At 36.1% G+C, this 24,252-nt stretch overlaps 2 protein-coding genes across 2 annotated transcripts in view; one reads left to right on the forward strand and one right to left on the reverse strand.

Annotated features, from left to right (window-relative positions):
* LOC143250869 (uncharacterized) overlaps positions 1–19,545 on the reverse strand; it is a 45,566-nt gene extending 26,021 nt beyond the window's left edge. The window contains exon 1 of the mRNA XM_076501992.1: positions 19,425–19,545. The gene's annotated coding sequence lies outside the window, so the exon portion shown is untranslated. The remainder of the gene's footprint in view (positions 1–19,424) is intronic.
* Positions 1,407–23,408, forward strand: LOC143250870 (uncharacterized). Its single transcript, XM_076501993.1, has 8 exons — positions 1,407–1,478; positions 10,751–11,177; positions 11,958–12,074; positions 12,209–12,478; positions 15,888–16,118; positions 18,497–18,635; positions 19,445–19,610; positions 22,084–23,408. The coding sequence occupies exons 2-8, from the start codon at positions 10,767–10,769 to the stop codon at positions 23,126–23,128; spliced, it is 2,379 nt and encodes a 792-aa protein (XP_076358108.1). The 5' UTR covers positions 1,407–1,478; positions 10,751–10,766; the 3' UTR covers positions 23,129–23,408.
* The last annotated feature ends 844 nt before the right edge of the window (positions 23,409–24,252 follow it).

The raw sequence follows: 24,252 nt of genomic DNA on the forward strand, positions 1-24,252 counted from the left end.
TGTCTGTCCTGTAGAAGTGGGTTTTTCTGCTGATACTCTGGCTTCCCTCACATCGAAATTCACAAAAACATTGCACCTGCAGATCTCACCCCCAAAAAGGGCGTTTGTCCTTTGAGTCGTCTACTTACCTATTCTGATATAGATTTATATATCTTTATTTATCCATCTTTACTCTCTTTCTAAAATACTGTTGTTGCTGTCTACATACATCACTATCTATTTTTCATTTCTGATGTTAGAAAAACACGTAGGTTCAAGAAGTCTTGATAGAAGTGAAATAGGAACCTTATAACACGAGCGCTTTCGAAAATTGGACCTTTCTTCTTCAGGGGCAAATCTTATATTTCAATATTTCATAAAAATTAATAAAGACATCACCATTGTTGATGTAATAAATCCAACTACTTAAATAATGGCAAAGAATAGTCGCTGAACTGGTTTGTCTCGGTTGCAGTACTTCTCCCATTTCTTTCGTGTTAAGGCGTGCGACTCGTAATCTGAGGGTCGCGGGTTCGCATCCCCTTCGCGCCAAACATGCTCGCCCTTTCAGCCGTGGGGGCGTTATAATGTTACAGTCAATCCCACTATTCGTTGGTAAAAGAGTAGCCCAAGAGTTGGCGGTGGGTGTGGATGACTAGCTGCATTCCCTCTAGTCTTACACTGCTAAATTAGGGACGGCTAGCACAGATAGCTTTGTGCGAAATTCAAAAACAAACAAACAAACCCTTTTCTTTTCCCCATCAACCGAGAAGACATCTCGAAATCAAGAACTACAACAGACCTTCACTGATTGGCCTTGTTCACGACTTTCCTCCGACCAATCTTATTCGTTCAATCAAAACACATCACCGTTGAATTCGAAATAAAATTCCGTTTTAGTTCAAAACGAAACACACATGCGGGGAGAAGTCAAAACCCCAGTTGGGTGGAACCCTCAAATCTCTGTGTTGCTTTCTTTCTTCAGGTTTAAATAAGTAAAAAATATCAAAGACTCAGCAGCAAACGTGCAAATTTAAAACGCTAAAATCGAGTTTCGATATTCAGGGTAGGCACAACGCAGACAGCCCACATTAAACAAAAAAAAAAACAAAAAACAATTATTTCTGTGGGACACGACATTAATGTGTACTATATTCACAATCATACTGTAATTTTGTTTTGGTAGTTACCTGAGATGCCCATATACGTAAAAATAAAAACAGACACTGATTATAATTCACTCACTGCAAAAGAAACATGACTAGAAAAAAAAAATCTTTAGTCAGAATCAATGTCCGGTTTTAAGGAATACGGTTACAAACCACGCATGCTCAAAGTCAACATTTCTAGAACGTCTGTCAAAAAAACTTTAAAAAAACAACAACAAAACAAAAACTACTCACCTGGCATTATGCCAAAAATGTCTACCATTAGGTCAAATAGGTATCATAGTGAAATAGACGAAGGGAAGGATAAGGTTGGCGAGTGAGATTTATCAAGTAAGTGTTTTATATGGTGAGAAGTATCACTTTATTTTATTAACAATTATTCTAGCAGTTTTATTAATGAGTACAAAATATAATATACTGGAAACAACATTTTGTTGCCTTCAAAATACCAAACACCGTGTCATCAAATCTTGCAATGTGTAAAGGTGATTGCAATGTTTTTTTACTTATCACAACAGCCGAATTTGAGTATGTCGCACTAATGTTACCAGTCTCTTCTTTCGCAATTTTTAAGAGAACTTGTTTCACAAACTAGTCCTCTTTCAACAGTAAATTTTCATTTTAGTTTAAGTGCAAACACGTCGGTGATTATAAGTAAAAAAAAAAAGGAAGAAAAAGCAGAGACGTAGAACACATACAAAACGTTTGTTCAAAAATTGAACAAGAGGTTAAGATTTTATCCAACTCAATCATCCCACGTTGTGAAATGACAACAATACCCGTTTTATGTTACACGCTAAGCCGTTTACTAACAACGTCTGTAGACGTTGCATTGCTAAAATATTAGCTCACATTTGGTTATAATCCCTAAATGAAGGATCAACTAGAAACAGTAATGTTGAGTAGAAGGTGAAAGTTCTTACCACTTCAAACACAGTCGTGGAGATTGCCACCTATTACATAAATGTACACGTGAACTTTATAGTTGGCTTGCTTGGAGATAAGGCTTATTTTGAAGTAAAACGAAAACAAGATAAAGGTTGAAATACTTCTAGAAGTTTCTACCGAGCTGCAGAGAGGATTAATCATAAGTCACACAGGGCTAAACATGGGAAGGTGGTTAAGGTACTCAACTCGTAATCTGACTTTCGCGCGATTTAATCATCGTCACACCAAACATGTTCGCCCTTTCCGCCGTGGGGCGTTATAAGTTATGGTCAATCTCACTATTCTTTGGTGATGACTAGCTGCCTTCCCTGTAGCCTTACACTTTAAAATTATTGACAAGTAGTGCAGATACCTCTCGTGTAGATTTGCGCGAAGCACAACAACAAACTAACAAACAGACGTTACACCGTCAAGAGATTTGCCACTTAAATGAAACAGTCTGAGGGAAAAACAAACACTGAATCGCATATTTTTCAAAGAAGACCCTCAAATAATCGTTTAATATATGTATATATATATGTGTGTGCTTTCATATGTACTGATGCAAGATTTTAACAAAACGCATTATACCATCACTAAGTACAATTGTTTTTGTTACGCTGGTGGTTCAGTGGTAGGTCTGTATGTTTCGATACACGTTGTGAGCACAGTACACACAGCCCATGATGGAGTTGTGCACTTATCAATAAACAAATAACCGTTGTTGTTTACTTTTGGAAGCAGGCGAGTGTAACCTTTAGGGAAAAACATAGATCTTGAATAAAGAAGCGTGAAGACCTTTTTTATAATAACGGCAAATGTATTTGTATTTTTGTGGGGACAGCAGCAAATAGGCTTAGCAGCTTTGCCATAATTACAAATTAACTCTTACTCTTATAACGTATCCACAGCTTAAAGTACGTACTCAAACCGAATTTGTCACCTTGAAAATTCTGAGTTCTATCAAAAGGTCAGTCAGCACCCAGGAGAAAGTAAAACGCAGTATAAATATTTTAAAATGAATTAATATATGAGACGAAAATAAACTTTAATAGAAAAAATTAAAGGAAGTGCATTGTCCTTTTGTATGGCATCAAAAATAGTTTCTGTAGTGTTTTGTTTCAGAATGTTTGCGAAAAAAACCCACCAAAAGATTATCTGCGTATACCTGTTCTTATTTTGAAAACAAAAACAGAAAGCAAACAGTCAACAGTTATCACTGTTACTTGTAAGTCTGATGTTGTCTGACCGAATAATGGGATGTGAACATCACACTTGCTATGCATCTGAGACATCAGAGCGTGCCCGGCATGACCAAGCGTGTTAAGGCGTGCGACTCGTAATCTGAGGGTCGCGGGTTCGCATCCCCGTCGAGCCAAACATGCTCGCCCTTTCAGCCGTGGGGGCGTTATAATGTGACGGTCAATCCACTATTCGTTGGTAAAAGAGTAGCCCAAGAGTTGGCGGTGGGTGGTGATGACTAGCTGCCTTCCCTCTAGTCTTACACTGCTAAATTAGGGACGGCTAGCACAGATAGCCCTCGAGTAGCTTTGTGCGAAATTCAAAAAACAAACAAAACAAACAAACATCAGAGCGCGTCTTATCAAGAATGGGCCATAAGGCATGAAACCTCAGATTTACAGTCAGAATACGCTAGCCACTAGGCCACGCTCGGGTCATCTCGTATGAAAAAGTTTAAATATTAGAATTTTAGAAACACATAAGGCAACCAATAACAACAGTACAGGTCAACCTTTTTATTTACTGAACCTAAAATTACCTAACCTGAACAACTTAGTAATTACTCCGAGACCCCCAGTGGCTCAGCGGTATGTCTGCGGACTTACAACGCTAAAAACCGGGTTTCGATACCCGTGGTGGGCAGAGCACAGATAGCCCATTGTGTAGCTTTGTGCTTAATTCAAAAACAACAACAACTACTCCGATCCTGCAAAACGACAGGTTCACATTACATTAAAGATGGCAAAAGTTTAATGCAGACATCACTATAAATTAAAACTATAGTAATAAGAAACTGAAAATATAAAAAAGGGTTTAAACTGCTACTTCCTACGATTAGAAAATTATCGATTTCCTTCTTCGTGATGAAAAAAATGTCAAATAACTTATTTGTACATAGACGAAACAGTAAAAACATTTGTAATAATACGGATAAAACAGATGTTTATGAAACTTCACCTGTAAAAACGTTTTTGCTCCTGGAGTTCTGGTTTTTAGTTGGATGGACAAGATGACGATCATGACGCATGACAGCAAACTTTGTTAAACTTTCCCATTAAAAACTTTTTATCATTTCTCATTTTCACATTAGGCCTGTTTTAAATCAAAATAATTCAAAGCTATCATATAGTACTCACGTAAATGTTGAATTTAATACCTTTATTATTAACATTCATACAAAAGCCTGGCCCCCGAAGGCTAAATGGTATGTCTAAATGATTATATTATATTATATTATACTATACTATACTGTACTGTACTGTACTGTACTATACTATACTATACTATACTATACTATACTATACTATTATATTATATTATATTATATTATATTATATTATATTATATTATATTATATTATATTATATTATATTATATTATATTATTTTGTGCTTAACAAAAACAAAATCCAGTTATGACAATACCAAGAGACAGAAACAAACTAACAAACCTTCATTCTATAATCCTAGTTTTATTATAATGAGATCGAGAGATTGGAAAAAGATATAATTTGCTACTGTTAAAATATATAAAACTTATCTCACAGGTAAATAATACTTATATTTTTGTACTTCTAACCCATATTAGAAACAAATATAAACTGCCATCGTTCGGGAATATAATGTACTCTAAGTGCAACCTGTTTATTTTGCTTTCCGGATACCTGATTTAATTGTCCCCAATTTTAAACTGATAAAGCAAAGGAAATAAAGCTAGTCAACAACACCCACTGCCAAATTTGTTTTAAATTCAATAGTGAGATTTGAACGTTTATTTTATAATGTATCCACGACTTCAAAGCGCGATTCTGCGGCAACGAGACGTGAATTATGCACCTTTGAATTTACATCTCAGCATTCTAACATCTGTATCATGCCTAACCTCAAGAACAGACGATCGTTAGTCTTAATCTTTTAGCACTGCTAGCTAGCTATCAATAAAAACAGATCATGTCACACCAATTGCTTCTGTGAGTCAGGGGTTAGCTATTAATAAGTATACACCGTGTCAAAACTAGCACTGCTATCAATCGGAGATAAGTTGTGAATAAATCCAGACTTTGTCATAACTATTGTTTCCCTCAGTCAGTGATGCATTTGGATTGTCATGAGCTTTTCAGCCGCGACATATTGGTTCGTAGAAGAGCTTTGAGTTTTTTTTAAGTATAAACTTTCACCTCGTAGCTCCGTCACCTCTAGACCGATTTGAGATCTAATTAAAGTTTTCGACTCACGATGTCAAACTCTTTCGATTGATATATTTAACTACGTCCAAAGACCCGTGAGTTAATTTACACTAATCCTGTCTAACATAATTTTAATTTTACTGTAGGCTGATACAGATCCTGACGAGTAATAAAATCGAATCAGGTATAAACGCGCCCATCGCTTGGTATTGCTGTTTTGCAAAAATATCTATAATAATAAAATGGCATGTCTGTGTGACTACCATAGCTCCAAGAAAAAAGAACCTAGAAACCTGAAATTCTGCATACATACTAAGTAGATCTTAGAACGTGCACCTTGGAATTATTACTTATCCACGTGTGTGCGCTCGTGCGCTTATTGTAATGAGGTAAGCTAGAGTAAAGCCACATAGAAAAGAAATGTGACCGCCATAGCTCCAAGAAAAAAGAAGCTAGAAACCTGAAATTTTGCATTCATACTAAGTAGACCTTGAGGGTGTGTACCTGGGTATTACTTATCCATATGCTTAGAGCTTATCTTTTTAATGAGGTAAGCTAGCGTAAAGCCACATACAAAATACGTAATTCCTTATATAACAACTTTTAATATATAGACGAGCTAGTGAGTTTGGTAACAATACGTTTCAACAACGACTTTTATGTCATACTGATTAGAAATAAAAGTATGTAGTTTATACTTTTACGCTAAATTTAGTTTAGAATACACACACAATCAACCTAATAACCCGAGCGAAGACGGGTACTTTTGCTATTAGCTAATACAAAAGTCTAATATATGAATTTACTCTAAAATAATTTCATGTTCTACGGCTATTGAGAATTCCCTCTTATTCTCCAAACAAACACCGTGCATAGATTATAAAGCATGGGCTTCTTTAATAAATCAAGTTTGTACTATAAGAGGCAGAGATTTTACAACACATGTCACCTACTTTAAAAAGCGTGTGTTTTTCTTATAGCAAAGCCACATAGGGTTATCTGCTCAGCCCACTGAGGGGAATCGAACCCCTTATTTGAGCGTTGTAAATCCGGAGACATACCGCTGTACTAGCGGGGGGCCTTTAAAAAGCTAAAACATTTGTTATTGTGAAATGACTGAATAATTATACCAACTTTGTTTGTTTTCTGGAATTACGCGCAAAACTACACAAGGGCTATCTGCGCTAGCCGTCCCTAATTTAGCAGTGTAAGACTAAAGGGAAGGCAGCTAGTCATCACCACCCACCGCCAACTCTTGGGCTACTCTTTTACCAACAAATAGTGGGATTGACCGTCATATTATAACGCCCCCACGGCTGAAAGGGCGAGCATGTTTGGTGCGACGGGGATTCGAACCCGCGACCCTCACCTTACGAGTCGAACGCCTTAACCCACCTGGCCATGACGGGATGTAATTTTACCAACTTTGAAGCGACTAGTGAGTCTACCAAACACACAAGTATCTCAAGATAACATCAAACATTCCCATTTTAGGGTTTTTTAAACAATCAAACTTAAAATGTGTAGCGGAAAAATCGCATTGTCAAACCTTTATTGGTTCCTATACTAGTCCACCGGCCGGTCCACAAGAATATCCAGGTGGGAACAGAACGAAAGGAAGAATAAGTATCGTAATAGTTTCAGTTTTCGTGTTGAAAAAAGGTGAAAGAGTTGTTTCGTTCGTAGTTAACAGTAAAATAATTGAACTTCGTGAAGTACACATTGGTGTGGTCGTTGAAGGGCTGAACCTACACATTTGTTACCAAGCTATTTCTGGTACGTCTGAAACTAGAAGTTCAATCTTTGTATGATATCCAAAGTCCACTTTGGAGAAGTGTTCTGTTGTACAAATTATCTAATTAACCCTCCACTGCATGGCGTCTTCAAGATCTGGTGCGCATGAACTGGTGGGATGGAGATTCTAGAAACTAAGATAACATAAAATACTTATAAAACTTGCTATACTTCTAAACTGTCGATCTTCATTCTGAAAAAAAATTATTTTGGTCAACTACAAGGTTTCCAGGCCACACTTAAGACGCCGTCAATATGGCGACTTGAGCAACTTTTTCCGATATGTTGCACTATGTATATCAGACATTTTTTTTATGAGCACCGTTCGCCATATTTTGCCACTAGATAGCCTATACTCTGTGTAGAACCTAAACTTGTATTTGATATATTGATATTTTTATCATTATTAACTAAGTACTTGAAATTTACACTCAGTCTTAGCATTATGATTCAGATACACCCGATCGTGACCAAATCGATGTAATTGTTATATTAGCTATAACGGATGGCCCGGCATGGCTAAGCGTGTTAAGGCGTGCGACTCGTAATCTGAGGGTCGCGGGTTCGCATCCCCATCGCGCTAAACATGCTCGCCCTTTCAACCGTGGGTGCGTTATAATGTTACGGTCAATACCACTATTCGTTGGTAAAAGAGTAGCCCAAGAGTTGGCGGTGGGCGGTGATGACTAGCTGAATTCCCTCTAGTCTTACACTGCTAAATTAGGGACGGCTAGCACACATAACCCTCGAGTAGTTTTGTGCGAAATTCAAAAACAAACAAACAAAGCTATAACGGAATACACTACAATTTTGTTTCACACCATATTCTTAACATTGCTACAAAATCCATGTGCTATTAACTATATTAGCTGTTACTTTGGTGTCAGGAAGTTATTCTGACTGATTGAAATTCATTACAGAATAATAGGAGACCATATTATATGCACAGTGTTTCAACTTTTCATCAGTTGGTCTGTCTTTACCAATTTTATCAATTTCGGACTTGCTTTGTTAGATGATTGCTTTGAGATTGTATGTGATGGTTCTTCCTATCCTTTCGGACACATCAATATCATGTATAGAAAGTATACATGATGGTTCTACATATCCTTACAGATATATTATCATAAACACAGAATACATATGATGGCTCTACATAACCTTACAGATATATTAATACCATGAATAGAGTATATATAATGGTTCTTCCTATTTTTTCAGATACATTAATACCATGAATACAAAGTATGTATGATAACGGTTCTTCCTTTCCTGAAAGACACGTTAATACTACTGAGATTGCAGTATTTATAAAATGGCGGTTATCTCAGTACCCTGACAGACATTAATATCGTGATTACAGAATATATACAATGATGGTTCTCGCTACTCCAACATATATTAATATCATGATTATAAAATATATATGTAATAGTGGTTCTCATTACCCTGACAGACATTAATATCATTATTATAAAATGTATGTAATGATGGTTCTTACCACCTTGACATACATTAATATCATTATATATATTCTGTAATCACGACATCATTGTCTGTCAGGGTAGTGAGATAACCGCCAATTTATATATTCTGTAATAATGATATTTATGTCTGTCAGGGTAGTGAGATAACCGCCATTTTATATGTTCTGTAATAATGATATTAATGTCTGACATATATTAATATTATTACACAATATATATATAATTGTGATTCCCGCTACCCTGACATATATTAATATTATTACACAATATATATATAATTGTGATTCCCGCTACCCTGACATATATTAATATTATTACAGAATATATATAATGGTGATTCCCACTACCCTGACATATATTATATTATTACAGAATATATATAATGGTGATTCCCACTACCCTGACATATATTATATTATTACAGAATATATATAATGGTGATTCCCGCTACCCTGACATACATTATATTATTACAGAATATATATAATGGTGATTCCCACTACCCTGACATATATTATATTATTACAGAATATATATAATGGTAGTTCCCACTACCCTGATATACATTATATTATTACAGAATATATATAATGGTGATTCCCACTACCCTGATATATATTATATTATTACAGAATATATATAATGGTGATTCCAACTACCCTGACATATATTATATTATTACAGAATATATATAATGGTGATTCCCACTACCCTGACATATATTATATTATTACAGAATATATATAATGGTGATTCCCACTACCCTGACATATATTATATTATTACAGAATATATATAATGGTTATTCCAACTACCCTGACATATATTATATTATTACAGAATATATATAATGGTGATTCCCACTACCCTGACATATATTATATTATTACAGAATATATATAATGGTGATTCCAACTACCATGACATATATTATATTATTACCGAATATATATAATGGTGATTCCCACTACCCTGATATACATTATATTATTACAGAATATATATAATGGTGATTCCTGCTACCCTGACATATATTATATTATTACAAAATATATATAATGGTGATTCCCACTACCCTGACATATATTATATTATTACAGAATATATATAATGGTGATTCCAACTACCCTGACATATATCATATTATTACAGAATATATATAATGGTGATTCCCACTACCCTGACATATATTAATATCATGCTTACAGAATATATATAATGGTAGTTCCCACTACCATGGCGTATATTAATATCATTATTACGGAGAATATATAATGGTGGTTCCCACTACCCTGAAAAACACATTATTATTGTGAAAACAGAGAGTATGTATGTTGTACTTTAACGGTTGTTCCATGAAAGGTAAAAAAACAAAAAACAATTTTACCTAAAATATAAACTTTGTGTTTGAAATGTATTTGAAAGAAGTAACATTAAAAAGTTAAACGCAACGACGGAAACATTGCCAGAATTTTTTTTTTTTCATAGTTGGCCCGGCATGGCCAAGCGTGTTAAGGCGTGCGACTCGTAATCTGAGGGTTGCGGGTTCGTATCCCCGTCGCGCCAAACATGCTCGCCCTTTCAGCCGTTGGGGGCGTTATAATATGACGGTCAATCCCACTATTTGTTGGTAAAAGAGTAGCCCAAGAGTTGGCGGTGGGTGGTGATGACTATCTGCCTTCCCTCTAGTCTTACACTGCTAAATTAGGGACGGCTAGCACAGATTGCTCTCGAGTAGCTTTGTGCGAAATTCAAAAACAAGCAAAACAAACAATTTTTTTCATAGCTAGTTAAAATTCAATTGTCTAAATAATGTTAGTAGCTCCATGTCTTTTGGTTTCGTTTGAATTTGATACTTTGATTTGATAACAAGTTATTTTTGTAAGTTACTTCGGTATACAGACTTTGTACACATTTTTGAGTCTGATACTTTGATTTGATATGAAACTGAAAATTACTTATTCTAGGTTCAAACCATTATTGATGTCAGCCATCTATCTGCTTATTGGTGTATTCCTTTATCCTGATTCTGGATCAAATATTGGTATTACAATAACAATAGGATCAGATTCAAATAAAACAATGAACCATCTTCCTGCAGACTGTGACCCTGTTATTTTCGCTGCCAGGAATAATACAGCTATACGAACTGGTGTTGATTCAACTGTAAGTCTAACCAAGGCTGTGCTCGTCTTCATATCAGTTGGTGTTTTTGCTTCTATTATAGCGTCACTTTTCCATACGGTCCGAAAATACATTTACCACGACTCTGATAATTTAGACACCACTTTCGACGCTGGAGGAAAAGTATCAGTTGGTTTGACAGCTACTACAATTGTGTCTCAGTGGACATGGAGCGCCACCTTACTACAGTCTTCGACAGTTGCTAGTAAGGTAAACATGGGTCTAGTTTGACAATGATTCTTCAGCATAATATGAAAAGCAAATAAGAACGTAGAATAAGGTCTAGGTTTAGAACATGGATCAATACATTAACCATACAAGATCGATAGTTTAGTTAAAGTGGCTTACTCGGGTTGAAGTTCACAAGTCATATCGGCTTACGTCTAATTTAATGTGATATCATAGACTCAAAATTTCTACACGTTTCAGCCATTACATCTTGTTATTATACGCAATGCACATTTTAAATAACAATGTAGGTCTAAAACGTTCTTATTTATTTTATTTTTACACGGTATGTTTGATACTTCCAGTATTTCGAAAATGTCCCCGCTGGTCCAGCGCTAAGTCTACAGATTTACAACGCGAACATCAGGGGACTCAGCAGATAGCCAGATGTGGCTTTGCTATAAATAAACACACACACATCCTTCTAAAATGTTCCTATATTGTAAAAACCCTTAGTGCGGACAGTTACTTCTTATATCCATTGGGAATTTTATTTTTACTGTCAATCGCTTATTCCTTAACTTGTCGATGGATAACAACGCTTACACCTATGCCTTAAACAACTAAATTTCGAAGTTATGGCCGTTGAAACACTTGATCTGTGAATGTCTAAGAATTGATGTGAAATTCATACCAAATTAATTTCTGTACAAAAGGCTTTTCTTAATTTTTTCTTTCAAGATGAGACTGTTTAAAGGTATTACTTTGAAATTAGTTGTATAGCCTTCTGTAAAATTCTCACTTCTAATCTTCTTCCAACAGTACGGAATCAGTGGACCTTACTGGTACGCAGCAGGAGCCACCATCCAAATTGTTCTGTTCGCCATCTTGTCCATCCAACTAAAGACCAGAGCCCCAGGAGCAAAAACGTTTTTACAGGTGAAGTTTTATAAACATGTGTTTTGTCCATATTACTACAAATGTTTTTACTGTTTCGTCTTTCTTGCAGAATATTTAAAATCTCTTTATTTACTTGTAAAGCCTGGAAAGAGAATTTACGTTACTTCCAACAGGTTATCAAAGCTCGCTACGGGAGGAAGACCCACATTACTTACTGCGTCTTTGCTGGGTTTACCAACATCGTGGTGACGGCGTCTCTAATGCTGGCTGGATGTGCCGTACTACATAGCCTTGTTAATGGCCTCAGTGTGGAGCTTGCTGTCTTGATGTTAACCGCAGTCATTGGAGGCTACACTCTGATTGGTGGACTTGGGGCTACGTTTTATGTTTCCTACTTCAACACTACCATCATTTTTATTATAGTAATCATGTTGATTGTGGAGGTAAGATAAAATTAGATTTTATACCGATTGTATAGATATTGTAGTTTATGTTCTTCTCTGTTAATTGAGTTACTTTTTGGAGTGGTTCTAATAAAATACGCTCGTGAAATAATTGATGGAAAAAATACATAATTTATTTTTGTAATATCTTTTCTTTTTTGCTACTTTCGACAGAATTATAATTTGGATGTAGAAGAACATTAAACAAAAGTGGTGTATTCCACTTCGCTGATATAGTTTTATTAACCGATAACAAGACTCAGAGAGAGTAAAATCCCAGAAAAATATCAGGAGATTTTGGGTGTTTGTTACGAATACAAACATGTATTTATTTGTTTGTTTATTTTAGCGCAAAGCTTTTTTTTTTGTTTTTTGAATTTCGCGCAAAGCTTCTCGAGGGCTATCTCCGCTAGCCGTCCCTAATTTAGCAGTGTAAGACTAAAGGGAAGGCAGCTAGTCACCACCACCCACCGTCAACTCTTGGGCTAGTCTTTTACCAACGAATAGTGGGATTGATCGTCACATTATAACGCCCCTACGGCTGAAAGGGCAAGCATGTTTGGTGCGACCGGGATTCGAACCCGCGACCCTCGGATTACGAGTCGAACGCCTTAACGATTTTGGCTATGCCGGGCCAGCGCAAAGCTACACATTGGACTGCATGCGCCCTTTCAACCATCGGCATTGAACCCTGGATTTCAGCTTTGTAAGTTCATAAACTTACCGCTAACTGACCGGGGGACGAATATACCTGTAACAATGGTCGTTTTAACTCAGGGGTTCCCAACCTTTTGGCACTCGCGACCCCTTACCTAAACGTTTGAAACCCATATGACCCCCTACTTAGGGCTTACTATCAGCAGCTTAATTTTTCTTTTATTTTCTGTGAAGGAGAAGGAAAGAAACATCTAAAAAAAATATTTAAAAATTCTGTAATTATTTATTAGCAAATTAAATCACATTGGTCCAACCTGAATTCACAAAAATAACATATATTTCTTAAAATAATATTAACATAGGTTTGAACAGCTATCAAACCCAGCTAGTGATGTTGCATTTCAGCAGCAAGCTTTGAAATTCGTGGCCGAGCGTTTGTAAGAGCCAGTCTCATGTCATCTCCAACATCCAATCTGTTCCTATTCATTGTTTTTATATTTACAAGAGTGGAAAATCCTGCCTCACACAAGTAGGTAGAAGCAAATGGAACAAGGACACATAAAGCTATCATGCTGACTTTGGAGTATGACTGATACATAGCGCACCAGAACTGAGTCACGGATTTCACCTTGAAGAGATCACGAGCTGAAGAGTCGTTCTTTAAATCCAGAAATTCATCTTGGATATCATCTGGGATGCTGGATACATCAAGTTCAGTACAAAATGGGTTCCTTACCAGGGCCTCCTGTTCCTGTAATAGCTCAGGGAAGTAACGCTCGACTTCCTTTTCTAGAGACTGAAGATGTTCGGTAATCTCATTCTTGAGGAACTGATCCAGTTGGATCTGAGACTCATCCGTCACTCCACAAAGTTTTTCAAATATAGCGATGTTTCCAAGATTGGTTTTCCGACGCCAGTTCTGCAGTTTGGAAACAAAGGCCCGAAGACTATCTTGAAAAAGGAGAACATGTGTTTCCCTTCCTTGAAGCTTCAAATTGAGCTTGTTCAGCTGGTCAAAAATGTCGGCTAGGTACGCAACCCTTTTATTCCATTCTTCATCTTAGAAGTGAGCTACAAGATCTTTCCTTTTTTGAGTCTCCAGGAATAGCTTTATTTCATCTTACATTTCAAAGACACGATTAATAACGTTTCCTTTCGACAACCAACGTACTGCTGTGTAGAAGAGAAGGACTTCGTGGGCAGCATTCATGCCTTTGCATAGTTCTTTGAATAGGCGAGTGTTCACATAATTTACAATTTTGATTACAGATTCAAGCACTTCCTGCAGAGAGGCAGGGAGAGTCTTACTGGCGAGAGCATATCGGTGAATCATGCAGTGGATGCCCTTTGCTTGAGGTGCTAGCTTCTTCACTCTCGACTGGAATCCTGATTTCGATCCCAGCATAGCCTGTCCGTACAAACCCCACACACGTTTTCCCGTTGAAGATCTTCGTCTTGAAAAAAAGTTGAAACTTTTTCCATGGCATCATCAGCTTTTGTTGTGGTTTCAAGTGCACTGCAGAATAAGAATTCGTCTTTGATGTCACCAGAATTAATGTATCTCACGAAGACAATCAACTGAGAACATGAACTTACATCTGTTGACTCGTCGAGCTGAAAGGAGAACCCTTGATTTCAGTCAAAACCTGTTCCTTCACATCCATAGACATTTTAGAAATGCGCCTCTGTATAGTATTATTTGACAGGGATACTTGCTGCATCTTCTTTGCACTGGCTTCTCCAAGAATACGATTTACTGCTTTCATCATGCAGGGTTTAAGAAGTGTTTCTCCAATCGTGTGAGGCTTTTTTTGTTTAGCAATTTCGAATACAATCTCATATGAAGCTTCCACTACGGCTGCACTCTGCTGCTGAAACGACCCACTTCTATCGATTATTTGGCTTTTAAGACACCGTTCATGCCGTTTGAAAAAATCCAAACCCTTCTTTGCGTGTTCTGGATGTTTCAAAACACACTGTGGTTTCTCGATGCCGTCGTTGGCAAGCACAGTGGTGAAGCCAATGCTGAGGTAGCATTCTGAGTATCTGCGCCGTTTAACCATGGACACAACTCACCTCTACTGCTTACTTATCTCCTTGTTAAAATAAAATAAAAATGTTGAATAATGAACGCTTTGGCAACTGTAGATCTTACACTGACTACTTGTGGGGAGTGCAGGTAGAGTAATGATGGGGTAAGTATTGGGAGGGAAAGGAGAGTGGCCAGTCGCGCGATTCGTCATCCACCAATCAGCAACGGACATGTGACTCACGTGTCGACAGCGAGCACACACACACACGTAATCACAGCTAAACAGACACACAAGTATACGTACATGCGCGTGCACTCACATACTCGCTACTCACTAGTACACACATACATACAGTTGCAGACACATTCACATTCACACAGGCACATTCACTCACAGGCACGCATACATACACCCATAATATCACCTAATGACATTGAACTAACGTAGCGCACGTTTTGCTTTGCACCAAAACAAAAAAAAATGTAAAAGCATGAAAATGTAATTGATGAAATAAAATTAATGTTACCCAAGCTACTTTTAACAAGGCTACGCGACTCCCCTGCCAAGGCTTCGCGACCCCTTGGGGGGTCGCGACCCACCGGTTGGGAAACCCTGTTTTAACTGAAGCTGTAGTGCGTAGTTTATGATAAAAAATAACCTAATGGAACATAATTTAACTAAAATTTATCTTCTGTTATTCTTTTTTTTTTTTCGGGTAGATCTACTACAACCCACTAGGACATGAAGAAAACCTGTTTGGGAGTTCTGACAGTATGTACCAGTACCTAGCATGTTCTGTTGGTCCAGAAGGGAATGAAGGTAGAAGTTATCTAACTTTCCTATCCAGTGGTGGCTTATTCTTTGGAATTATCAATATCGTGGGAAACTTTGGTACCGTTTTCTGTGACCAGTCCTACTGGCAGAGTAGCGTGGCTGCTAAGCCTCTCCAGGTAGATGAGTTGATTACGAAAGAAACTAAACGAAAATACACACGATATGATAATATAAATATATATATATATTTACAAATACAGAATGTTTCCATACCAACTAATATGTTTCTTATTTCTTTAATCATTCCTTTATTATTTCAGAATCCATAAAAACTCTCTTTTCGCGATACTTTTTTCTTTAATGACGTTTGCATCTTTTGGCACAAAGATTCAAAACAGCATGTCTGCGCTCTGTCCACCAGGGAAAATTCAACTCCTGATTTTAACGTTCTATGTCTTTAAGCTTAAAAAAAAACTTGTTGGGATGCACTTTAATTAATAAAGTAGCCATTAAGCTGAGAGCAGAATAAAATTACTTGATGTTTTAATTTAAGCTAGAATTTGTATTACATTTTTTCTGCAAATTTCTGCTTACACTAATCCTATCTTTAGATATAGCAACGGCTATTAGCCTGGAAAATAAAAGCTAACTGGTTGGGTGGGGTGTGGAGAGATTTCAAGAAAAGTTGAACTTTCAATTTAGTGACTCGAACAAATCATTTGTTTTTCAGCTTAAGGCCCTCGAACACATTGCATACTCTAGCTAAAGACTCTGAAGTATCTACATTTCATTGTAATTTGTTCTTTGGAAAAACTTCAATTATAAGTAACATTGTTTAATCACATTTCTTGCGATAAATAAAGTTATCACTGAAAATGTTTCTTTTCTCCTTGTTAAGCACAACGTGCTATCTGCGCTCTACACATCACGAGTACTGAGACCCATATTTTAGCTTCGAGCTTTCTCTGTGTTAGTATTTGGGTAATTATGTGGAATACCCTGGAGGGGGGTCAGGTGCACTAGACCTCTTCCTTCAAATATTTGAAATTTTAGGAATTGTTTGTTTTTGAATTTCGCGCAAAGCTACACGAAGGCTATCTGCGCTAGCCGTCCCTAATTTAGCAGTGTAAGACTAGAGGGAAGGCATCACCACCCACCACCAACTCTTGGGCTAATATTTTACCAACAAATAGTGCGATTGACCAAAACATTATAACGCCTCCATGGCTGAAAGGGCAAGTATGTTTGGTGCGACGGGAATTCGAACCCGCGATACTCGGATTACGAGTCGAACGCCTTAACCCACCTGGCCATGCCGGGCCTATTTTAGGAACTACTGGAATAAGGTGCATACGCTCGAAGAAAGCCGGGCGCAACTGATCGAAAACGTACAAGATTGTTGAACCGAGAGTCCACGTCTCGTGTCCCGTTGTCCACCCCAAACAACTTCAATTAGGGATGACTAACGCAGATACTCCTTGTGTAGCTTTGATGAAAATCGGAAAACAAACAAATTATTATCATATATTTTGACTCGTATAGTTTTATATATGTGAAACTACATAAGGCAAAACAGCATGAAGAAATATTCAAAGCGAAAAATGTTTTTCAATATTTAAAACTTAAAAGAACAAAATTCAAAGAATATAACGTTTGATAAAGCACAGATAGCTAATTGTGTAGCTTTGAATAAAACAAATGCAAGTAAGAGAGGAAAATATTTGGTAAACACTGTTTAATAAATTTGCCTTAATAAGTTAAATTTATTACATAAGTGTCAATTGTAAAAAAAAAAAAGGAATAGATTATATTTTGATGAAAACACATAGTTTCTGTATTCTTTGCATTAACATGTTAGATAAAATATATTCAATTAATAAGAATATTTCAGTGTTTTCCAGCGTTCTTCAAACTTCTTCTTGATACAGAAAATCTACTTTTATATATCTGTTTGTTGTTAAGCTATACAATGGGCTATTTGTGCCTATTGCAAGTATCGGTACTTGTTTTGGGGTGTTTATTAGTTTCATACTTACCGCTGACCCACGAGGAAGCAACAAACATTCTAAAAATGTTGGTTATAGACTAAGGCCATTGTTTATAGCTGTTCAAACACATTATTTCTTTAGTCAAAATGTACTAAATGTATTTGTATTTATGTACAATGAGTAAGTTTTCATCAAAATTGCTGACCTTAGGATTATTTATTTATGACTACCAGAAGACAGCCCAGCAAGGTTAGGTTCTTAAAACGCTCCACTCGTAAGTTGAAGGTCGCAGGTTCGAATACCCGTCACACCAAGCATACTCGCCCTTTCAGCCGTGGAGGCGTTATTACGTGACGGTTAATCCCACTATTCGTTGGTACAAGAGCTGGCGGTGAATGATGATAACTAGCTGCCTTCCCTCTAGGCTTACACTGCTGCATTAGTAAAGGCTAGGCTAGCGTAGATAGCCCTCGTGTAGCTTTGTGTAAAATTCATTAACAACCAAACAATCGTCAAAATAAATTGTTGGATACACAGTAATAGGATTTTTGTTTCACCATATGTAGGGAGTGTGGGGGTTTATCCTTGGTGGACTGACCTGGTTCGCTATTCCCTTCTCTTTAGCTACAACCCTAGGCCTAGCCTACATAGCGTTGAGCAGCAGTCAGGGCCAACCTCTGCTAGAGCCTGAAGATGTAGATAAAGGTAATTATAAAAACTTATGAATAAAGGTAAATATAAAAACATTATAATACCTCAACCATACTACATCTGCCACAACCAGTGCCGAAGAGGCCTTTCTCCCACGCCAGAACTTACCATACCGTCTATGATAGGAGAGAATACTGGTCTAGACGCTATTTATATCATAAACCAATTAATTAACAACTGTTTTGGTGTGTGCTTGATTCAGTTAGTGAACTGTAATATTTACCAGTTTCACTTAAGCAATTGTACATTTCAGTTAGGTTTATGATTTTATTAACACCAAATTACTTATTTATTTTAACATCAGATTGCTCACTTTTATTATTATATATTTTATTTGAGTTGACCATTCAGAAAAAATTGGCAAACAGGTAAGATAATCTTTTCGAGCCCACTGTTATATTGAGTGCCGACGAGGCTTTTCGTCTAAATTTTGGGAATTATTACTGGGCCTAGTGGGATACAACAGACGTAGTAATGGTGGAGTCGTTATTTATGTTATCAATTACAAAATAAGAAGAGCTCTGAAACTATGAATAGAAATCTATTTGTTACTTGCTTACTAAAAGAAAGAAATATTTAGCGTTATTTAGATATACCATCTTGTCTTAATGAATTAACTGATGTTTTCCGAAGAAAAAAATTTAAGTTTAGAGTTACAAGTACATTAATTTATCCACAAAAAACTAATTCTCAACCAAATCCATTCCGTTTCCTGTATATTAAATACAGAAAGCATAACGTGATCGATTACAGTAATATGCTATATTATGGTTCACTACAAACCCGGATTGTATTAATTTCAGGCTTAGTGGTCCCTGTTGTAGCACAGACTATTCTAGGTCCAACTGGAGAATACGCTATGATCTTCCTAATCCTGATGGCCGTCATGTCCACTGGATCAGCCGAGGTTATAGCTGTAGCTTCTGTCATTATCTACGATGTCTATCAAGTTTATATACAACCGTTCAGGTAAGTCTTAACATGTATACTCCATTTCTATCTACTTGTCACGTGAGATTCAGGAGCATATTTCTATATTATTTTTAGGAATTTATTACAAATCCAATTAATAAAAAATCCTTATTCAAATGTTTTATGGGGTGGGAAGTTTTGTTTTCATTGTTTAATTTTTAGTAAATAAATATATTTTGAAAATCGCGAACAATCAAGACATTTTTTAAACAAGCCATTATTTTATGTACAGTTCCTGGTTTCGATGAATAAAAATACATAGATATGTACTAGCTCCGCATAACGAGATGTTCTAAAATTTGGAAAAAAAAATAGTGAATATAACTAAGTGTTATTTATTTTACGTTCCACATTTGTCTTGCATGTCCATCATGTTGATATTGGTGAAATTAAAATACGGCAACAATAAACAACCTGAATTAAATCATCGCACTTCACAACATGTTTTGTCCTCTTTCGAAGCAGAAGTCGGCCTCTACAAAAGCGCCAAAATTGCTCTCATGATACACATTCTTTTTATAGGCGATCACCAATAAGAAATTTATATGCAAAAACGGCTCGTTTGGGTTGAGAAAATATTTTACATAGAAGAGCGAACAACGTTTCGACCTTCTTCGGTCATCGTCAGGTTCACAAAGAAACGTTGTTCGCTCTTCTATGTAAAATATTTTCTCAACCCAAACGAGCCGTTTTTGCATATAAATTTCTCAACAAGTGGGTTTCTCGACATCACTGATCACCAATAAGATTGTAAGGCTTAGAAATCACCCCTCTCCATGTGGCATACGTAGAGCGGTGCCATATAAACAAAATATTAGGAGCCATTTCTTGCCATGTGACACGCGTAGATCGGTCAAACATACACAAGGTGAATCTAATTTATATAAAATACAAAAATAACCATATCCCATCAAAGATCAAATAGCTTTTTTAAACTGAATTATGTCACAGAAAAGTAAAACAAAATACCTTAGGCAACACATAGCGCATGACATCGACCCGATTTCGGATGTTTCAAATCAAAACTTTGAAAAATAGAAAGATTTGTAGATATGAAATATGAGAGTGAGATATTGGGGTATCTTAATAATATTCTGTTTGTCTCTGTATTGAATTGAAGATAAAAAACTAATATTTTCAACCTGATATTAGTTTGGGCCCGAATTCTTTACAGTATGTGTCTGTGACTTATTGGCGATGAATTTCAACAATAAACAGACAACACACAATCCACTTGTTTTAAAATAATATATGTTCAAAACAAGTCAAACGCATATACAAAAAAAAAAGAAAACTCATTACACTATTAGTTATCATAGTTGTATCCACACAGGCGGGTTCAATTAAGTTACAACACCCTTTGATGAAACAAATTATTCTTCTCTACCATGTTATCACAATAGAGCCAGTGATAAATTGGCTTACATGAGTTACATTAGCTCCGTGAGTTACCGCATTTGTATCCAAAACTTTAAGTTATTCTATTTTATATCATTATTCCATGCAGACTAGTTCAGTTACTTTATAAAACCATTTAGAAAATGGATTATTTCTTTTCTCCTCTGTTATTACAATACATTCAGTGGCAAACTTACTTACATTGATCCATGGGTTACTACAGTTATGCACAGAGTTTAGAATAATACTCTTTTACGTCAAAAGTTCACAGACGTGAGTTCTATTACTTTAAAACACTCTCTGACAAGACAAATTATTCTTTTCTATTTCTGTTATTATTATACACGTTGTGAAACTTACTTTAGAAATCGCCAATTACACAAATTCGCATGCGTGTGTGTGTGTTTTCTTATAGCAAAGCCACATCGAGCTATCTGCTGAGCCCACCGAGGGAAATCGAACCCCTGATTTTAGCGTTGTAAATCCGTAGACTTACCGCTGTACTAGTGGAGAGCAAATTCACACACAGTTTGAGTTCACTTTTTTTTCACTTCTACTTTCACTTTCACTTACTTAACTTACACTTACATGGCCGCCTATAGGCCTTAGTAGGGTAATATATATGACAAATAACCAAGACCTACAACCTTCTACAAACTATGAGACATTATGTTGTAACAATACTCACTTAAAGCAGTGAGGAAAAATAGAAGATTCGAGTAACATGACGTCAATTCATAATAACTGAAATATGCAACAAATGATTCGTACGTTGTTACATTATTAAATTTACGATATATTATCGCTTCTTAAAATACTAAATCTAACACTCGCGCTTTATAACTATCTAAATCATAACTATCGTACTAAATTTAAATTACAGTCGTGTAAATCTAATATATCGAAACCTATTATTGGATGTGGTTTATAATCTTCAGGCCAAATAAGAGCATGGTTCACTCTTGGTTTTAGGAAACATAATAACGTTTTAGACATTTTTCTTCTCTTTTTCTTATAGTTGTTTTGTAAAATCATATATAAGTTTAACATGTTTTTCATTGGTTGCTCACAGGTCAAATGTGATGGATGAGCATTGTATCATATGTGGAAAGATGTACATATCTTCTCAACTGAATTCTAAGGTAGACGAATCTTGTCAGTGCAAAAGCATGATATCCTGCAGTGACTGTCAAAGAGACACTTTTAATCGCATCAGCTGCAAGTCGCTAGTGAAACCTTATTTTACTTGTTCTGTTCACAATACATATAGAGAGTACCAGGAAAACCTACTTCGTTACAAGAACTGGTGTATCGTATGGACCACAATTATGATTATTCCACTATTCTTGCTCTGTTATGCTGCCAACCTAAACTTATCTTGGACTTATCTCTTCATGGGCATCCTCATCAGTTCAACAGTAATACCTATAACTTTGTCTGTGTTGTGGTCCCGGATGAACGACAAGGGAATGATGGCGGGGGCTATAGGAGGATGTATATGTGGTTTGGCTTCATGGCTTGGTACTGCCTCTACCTATCCTGGAGGTTTGGATAGTTTTTTAACAAATACGGGTAAGGATCTTTCAATGTTAGTGGGGAACTTGGTATCCATTGGGATGGGTGGCATACTGAGCATTGCCGTTTCACTTGCTACATCGAAACCTCTGTCTAAAGTAGAAGAAGAAATCATTTGGGAGAAAACTAGGAACATAGACAACCCCTTAAACCCTTGGGCTTTCATTTACCGTGAAGAATTAGTAATAGAACCTAAAGATAAATACCATGACCGACCCTCCCTAGAATCCGTAGTGCAGACCTTTAAGACAGCCAGAGTTATCGCTTATGTTGTAGGTGTTTTGCTGGTTCTCTTATTTATCTTCATCTGGCCTGGAGCAATGGCAGCCATAAAACTTCTGGATTCATCGGGTTTCCTCATCTGGACTTCTATATCTCGTGGTTGGACCTTTACAGCGGCAGCGTTCATTATTATTGTTCCATGTGTCCAGGAAATTATAGCCATCAGAAGACAGCATCTTGCTAACAAAGTGAAACCACACCTGAAAGGTCAATCGTCACAAAGACGAAAGAGTAATTCAGTCGAAAGTACATATATCTAAACTTGATGTAATGTTGCGTTCCTTTGCTATACACAACTTAGGAATTTAAAGAAAAGTGTAAATTTGTTGTAGAACAACGATTTTGTGTGCATGCGAAGTGAGATTGCTTAGAAAAGTGTCAAGCAAAGCAAAGAAAAATAATAAAAGAGAATTGACTTAGGTTTGTATCCAAGACGGGTCATAATTTTAGTAGGATGGTTTGTGTCCATGTATACAAGATTAAACAAAGATTTTTTATAGGTGATCGACTGTAATCAAGAACTTTTTTACATAAACTTATTTTTAAACCATTTTACTTCTTTATCTTAAAATATTTTGATCGAAATAAAATATATTTTACTTATATTTTGATAAAGAATGTTTCTCATTGATATCAAAATAAAGCAATCACCGTTGGTAATGAGGCATTTAGGCTTAGGCCTTCTTAAATAACATTAAATCTACATGTTATTTTCTTGGCAACCGTGTACAATGTTAAAATAACACTATGCAAGAGATTTTTTACTTTTTCTTGTTCCTGGACAGAAAGTGTTATTTCTCAATTGCTTATGCCTAAAGTAAATGGAAAAGGCCTATTTTTCTCTTCAAACTTTACTTTTGTGACCTGGGGGAGCGTATAATGAAAACGTGATGGGAGACTATATTTGGAGGCTGATACGTGAAAGTGATTTACATTACACTCGCATATCTCGAAAAACTACTCACTTCTAAATATTTGTGTTCATTTTTGTATAACATTGGTATAAATACATGTAAATCTTGATTCATATGTTGTTTTATTCAGTCTTTATGTAAATGAAAACGTGCAAATTTGCCCGTTTTTACATAGAAAATAGGTTAATTTCTAAATTTCATTATCCAGGTCACAAAAGCAAAGTTTGGCCATTTTCTGTACTTTTACAACATAAATAATTAAGAAATAACACATACTATCCAGGAACAAAATTTGTGTTACATTGTATAATTAGTAAATAAATACAACACTAAAATCGATACATAGTTAAAAACATTTCTAAAATGTGGACAATATATGTTTCGAAGTATACCACGTTACCAAAACGTGAAAAGAATTTTCAGTTATATCTGTAAAATATATCAATGTAGATCATATCCTTAAAATATAT

The sequence above is a fragment of the Tachypleus tridentatus genome, chromosome 5 (genome assembly GCF_004210375.1).
Source record: "Tachypleus tridentatus isolate NWPU-2018 chromosome 5, ASM421037v1, whole genome shotgun sequence".
NCBI classification, from domain to species: Eukaryota; Metazoa; Arthropoda; class Merostomata; order Xiphosura; family Limulidae; genus Tachypleus; species Tachypleus tridentatus.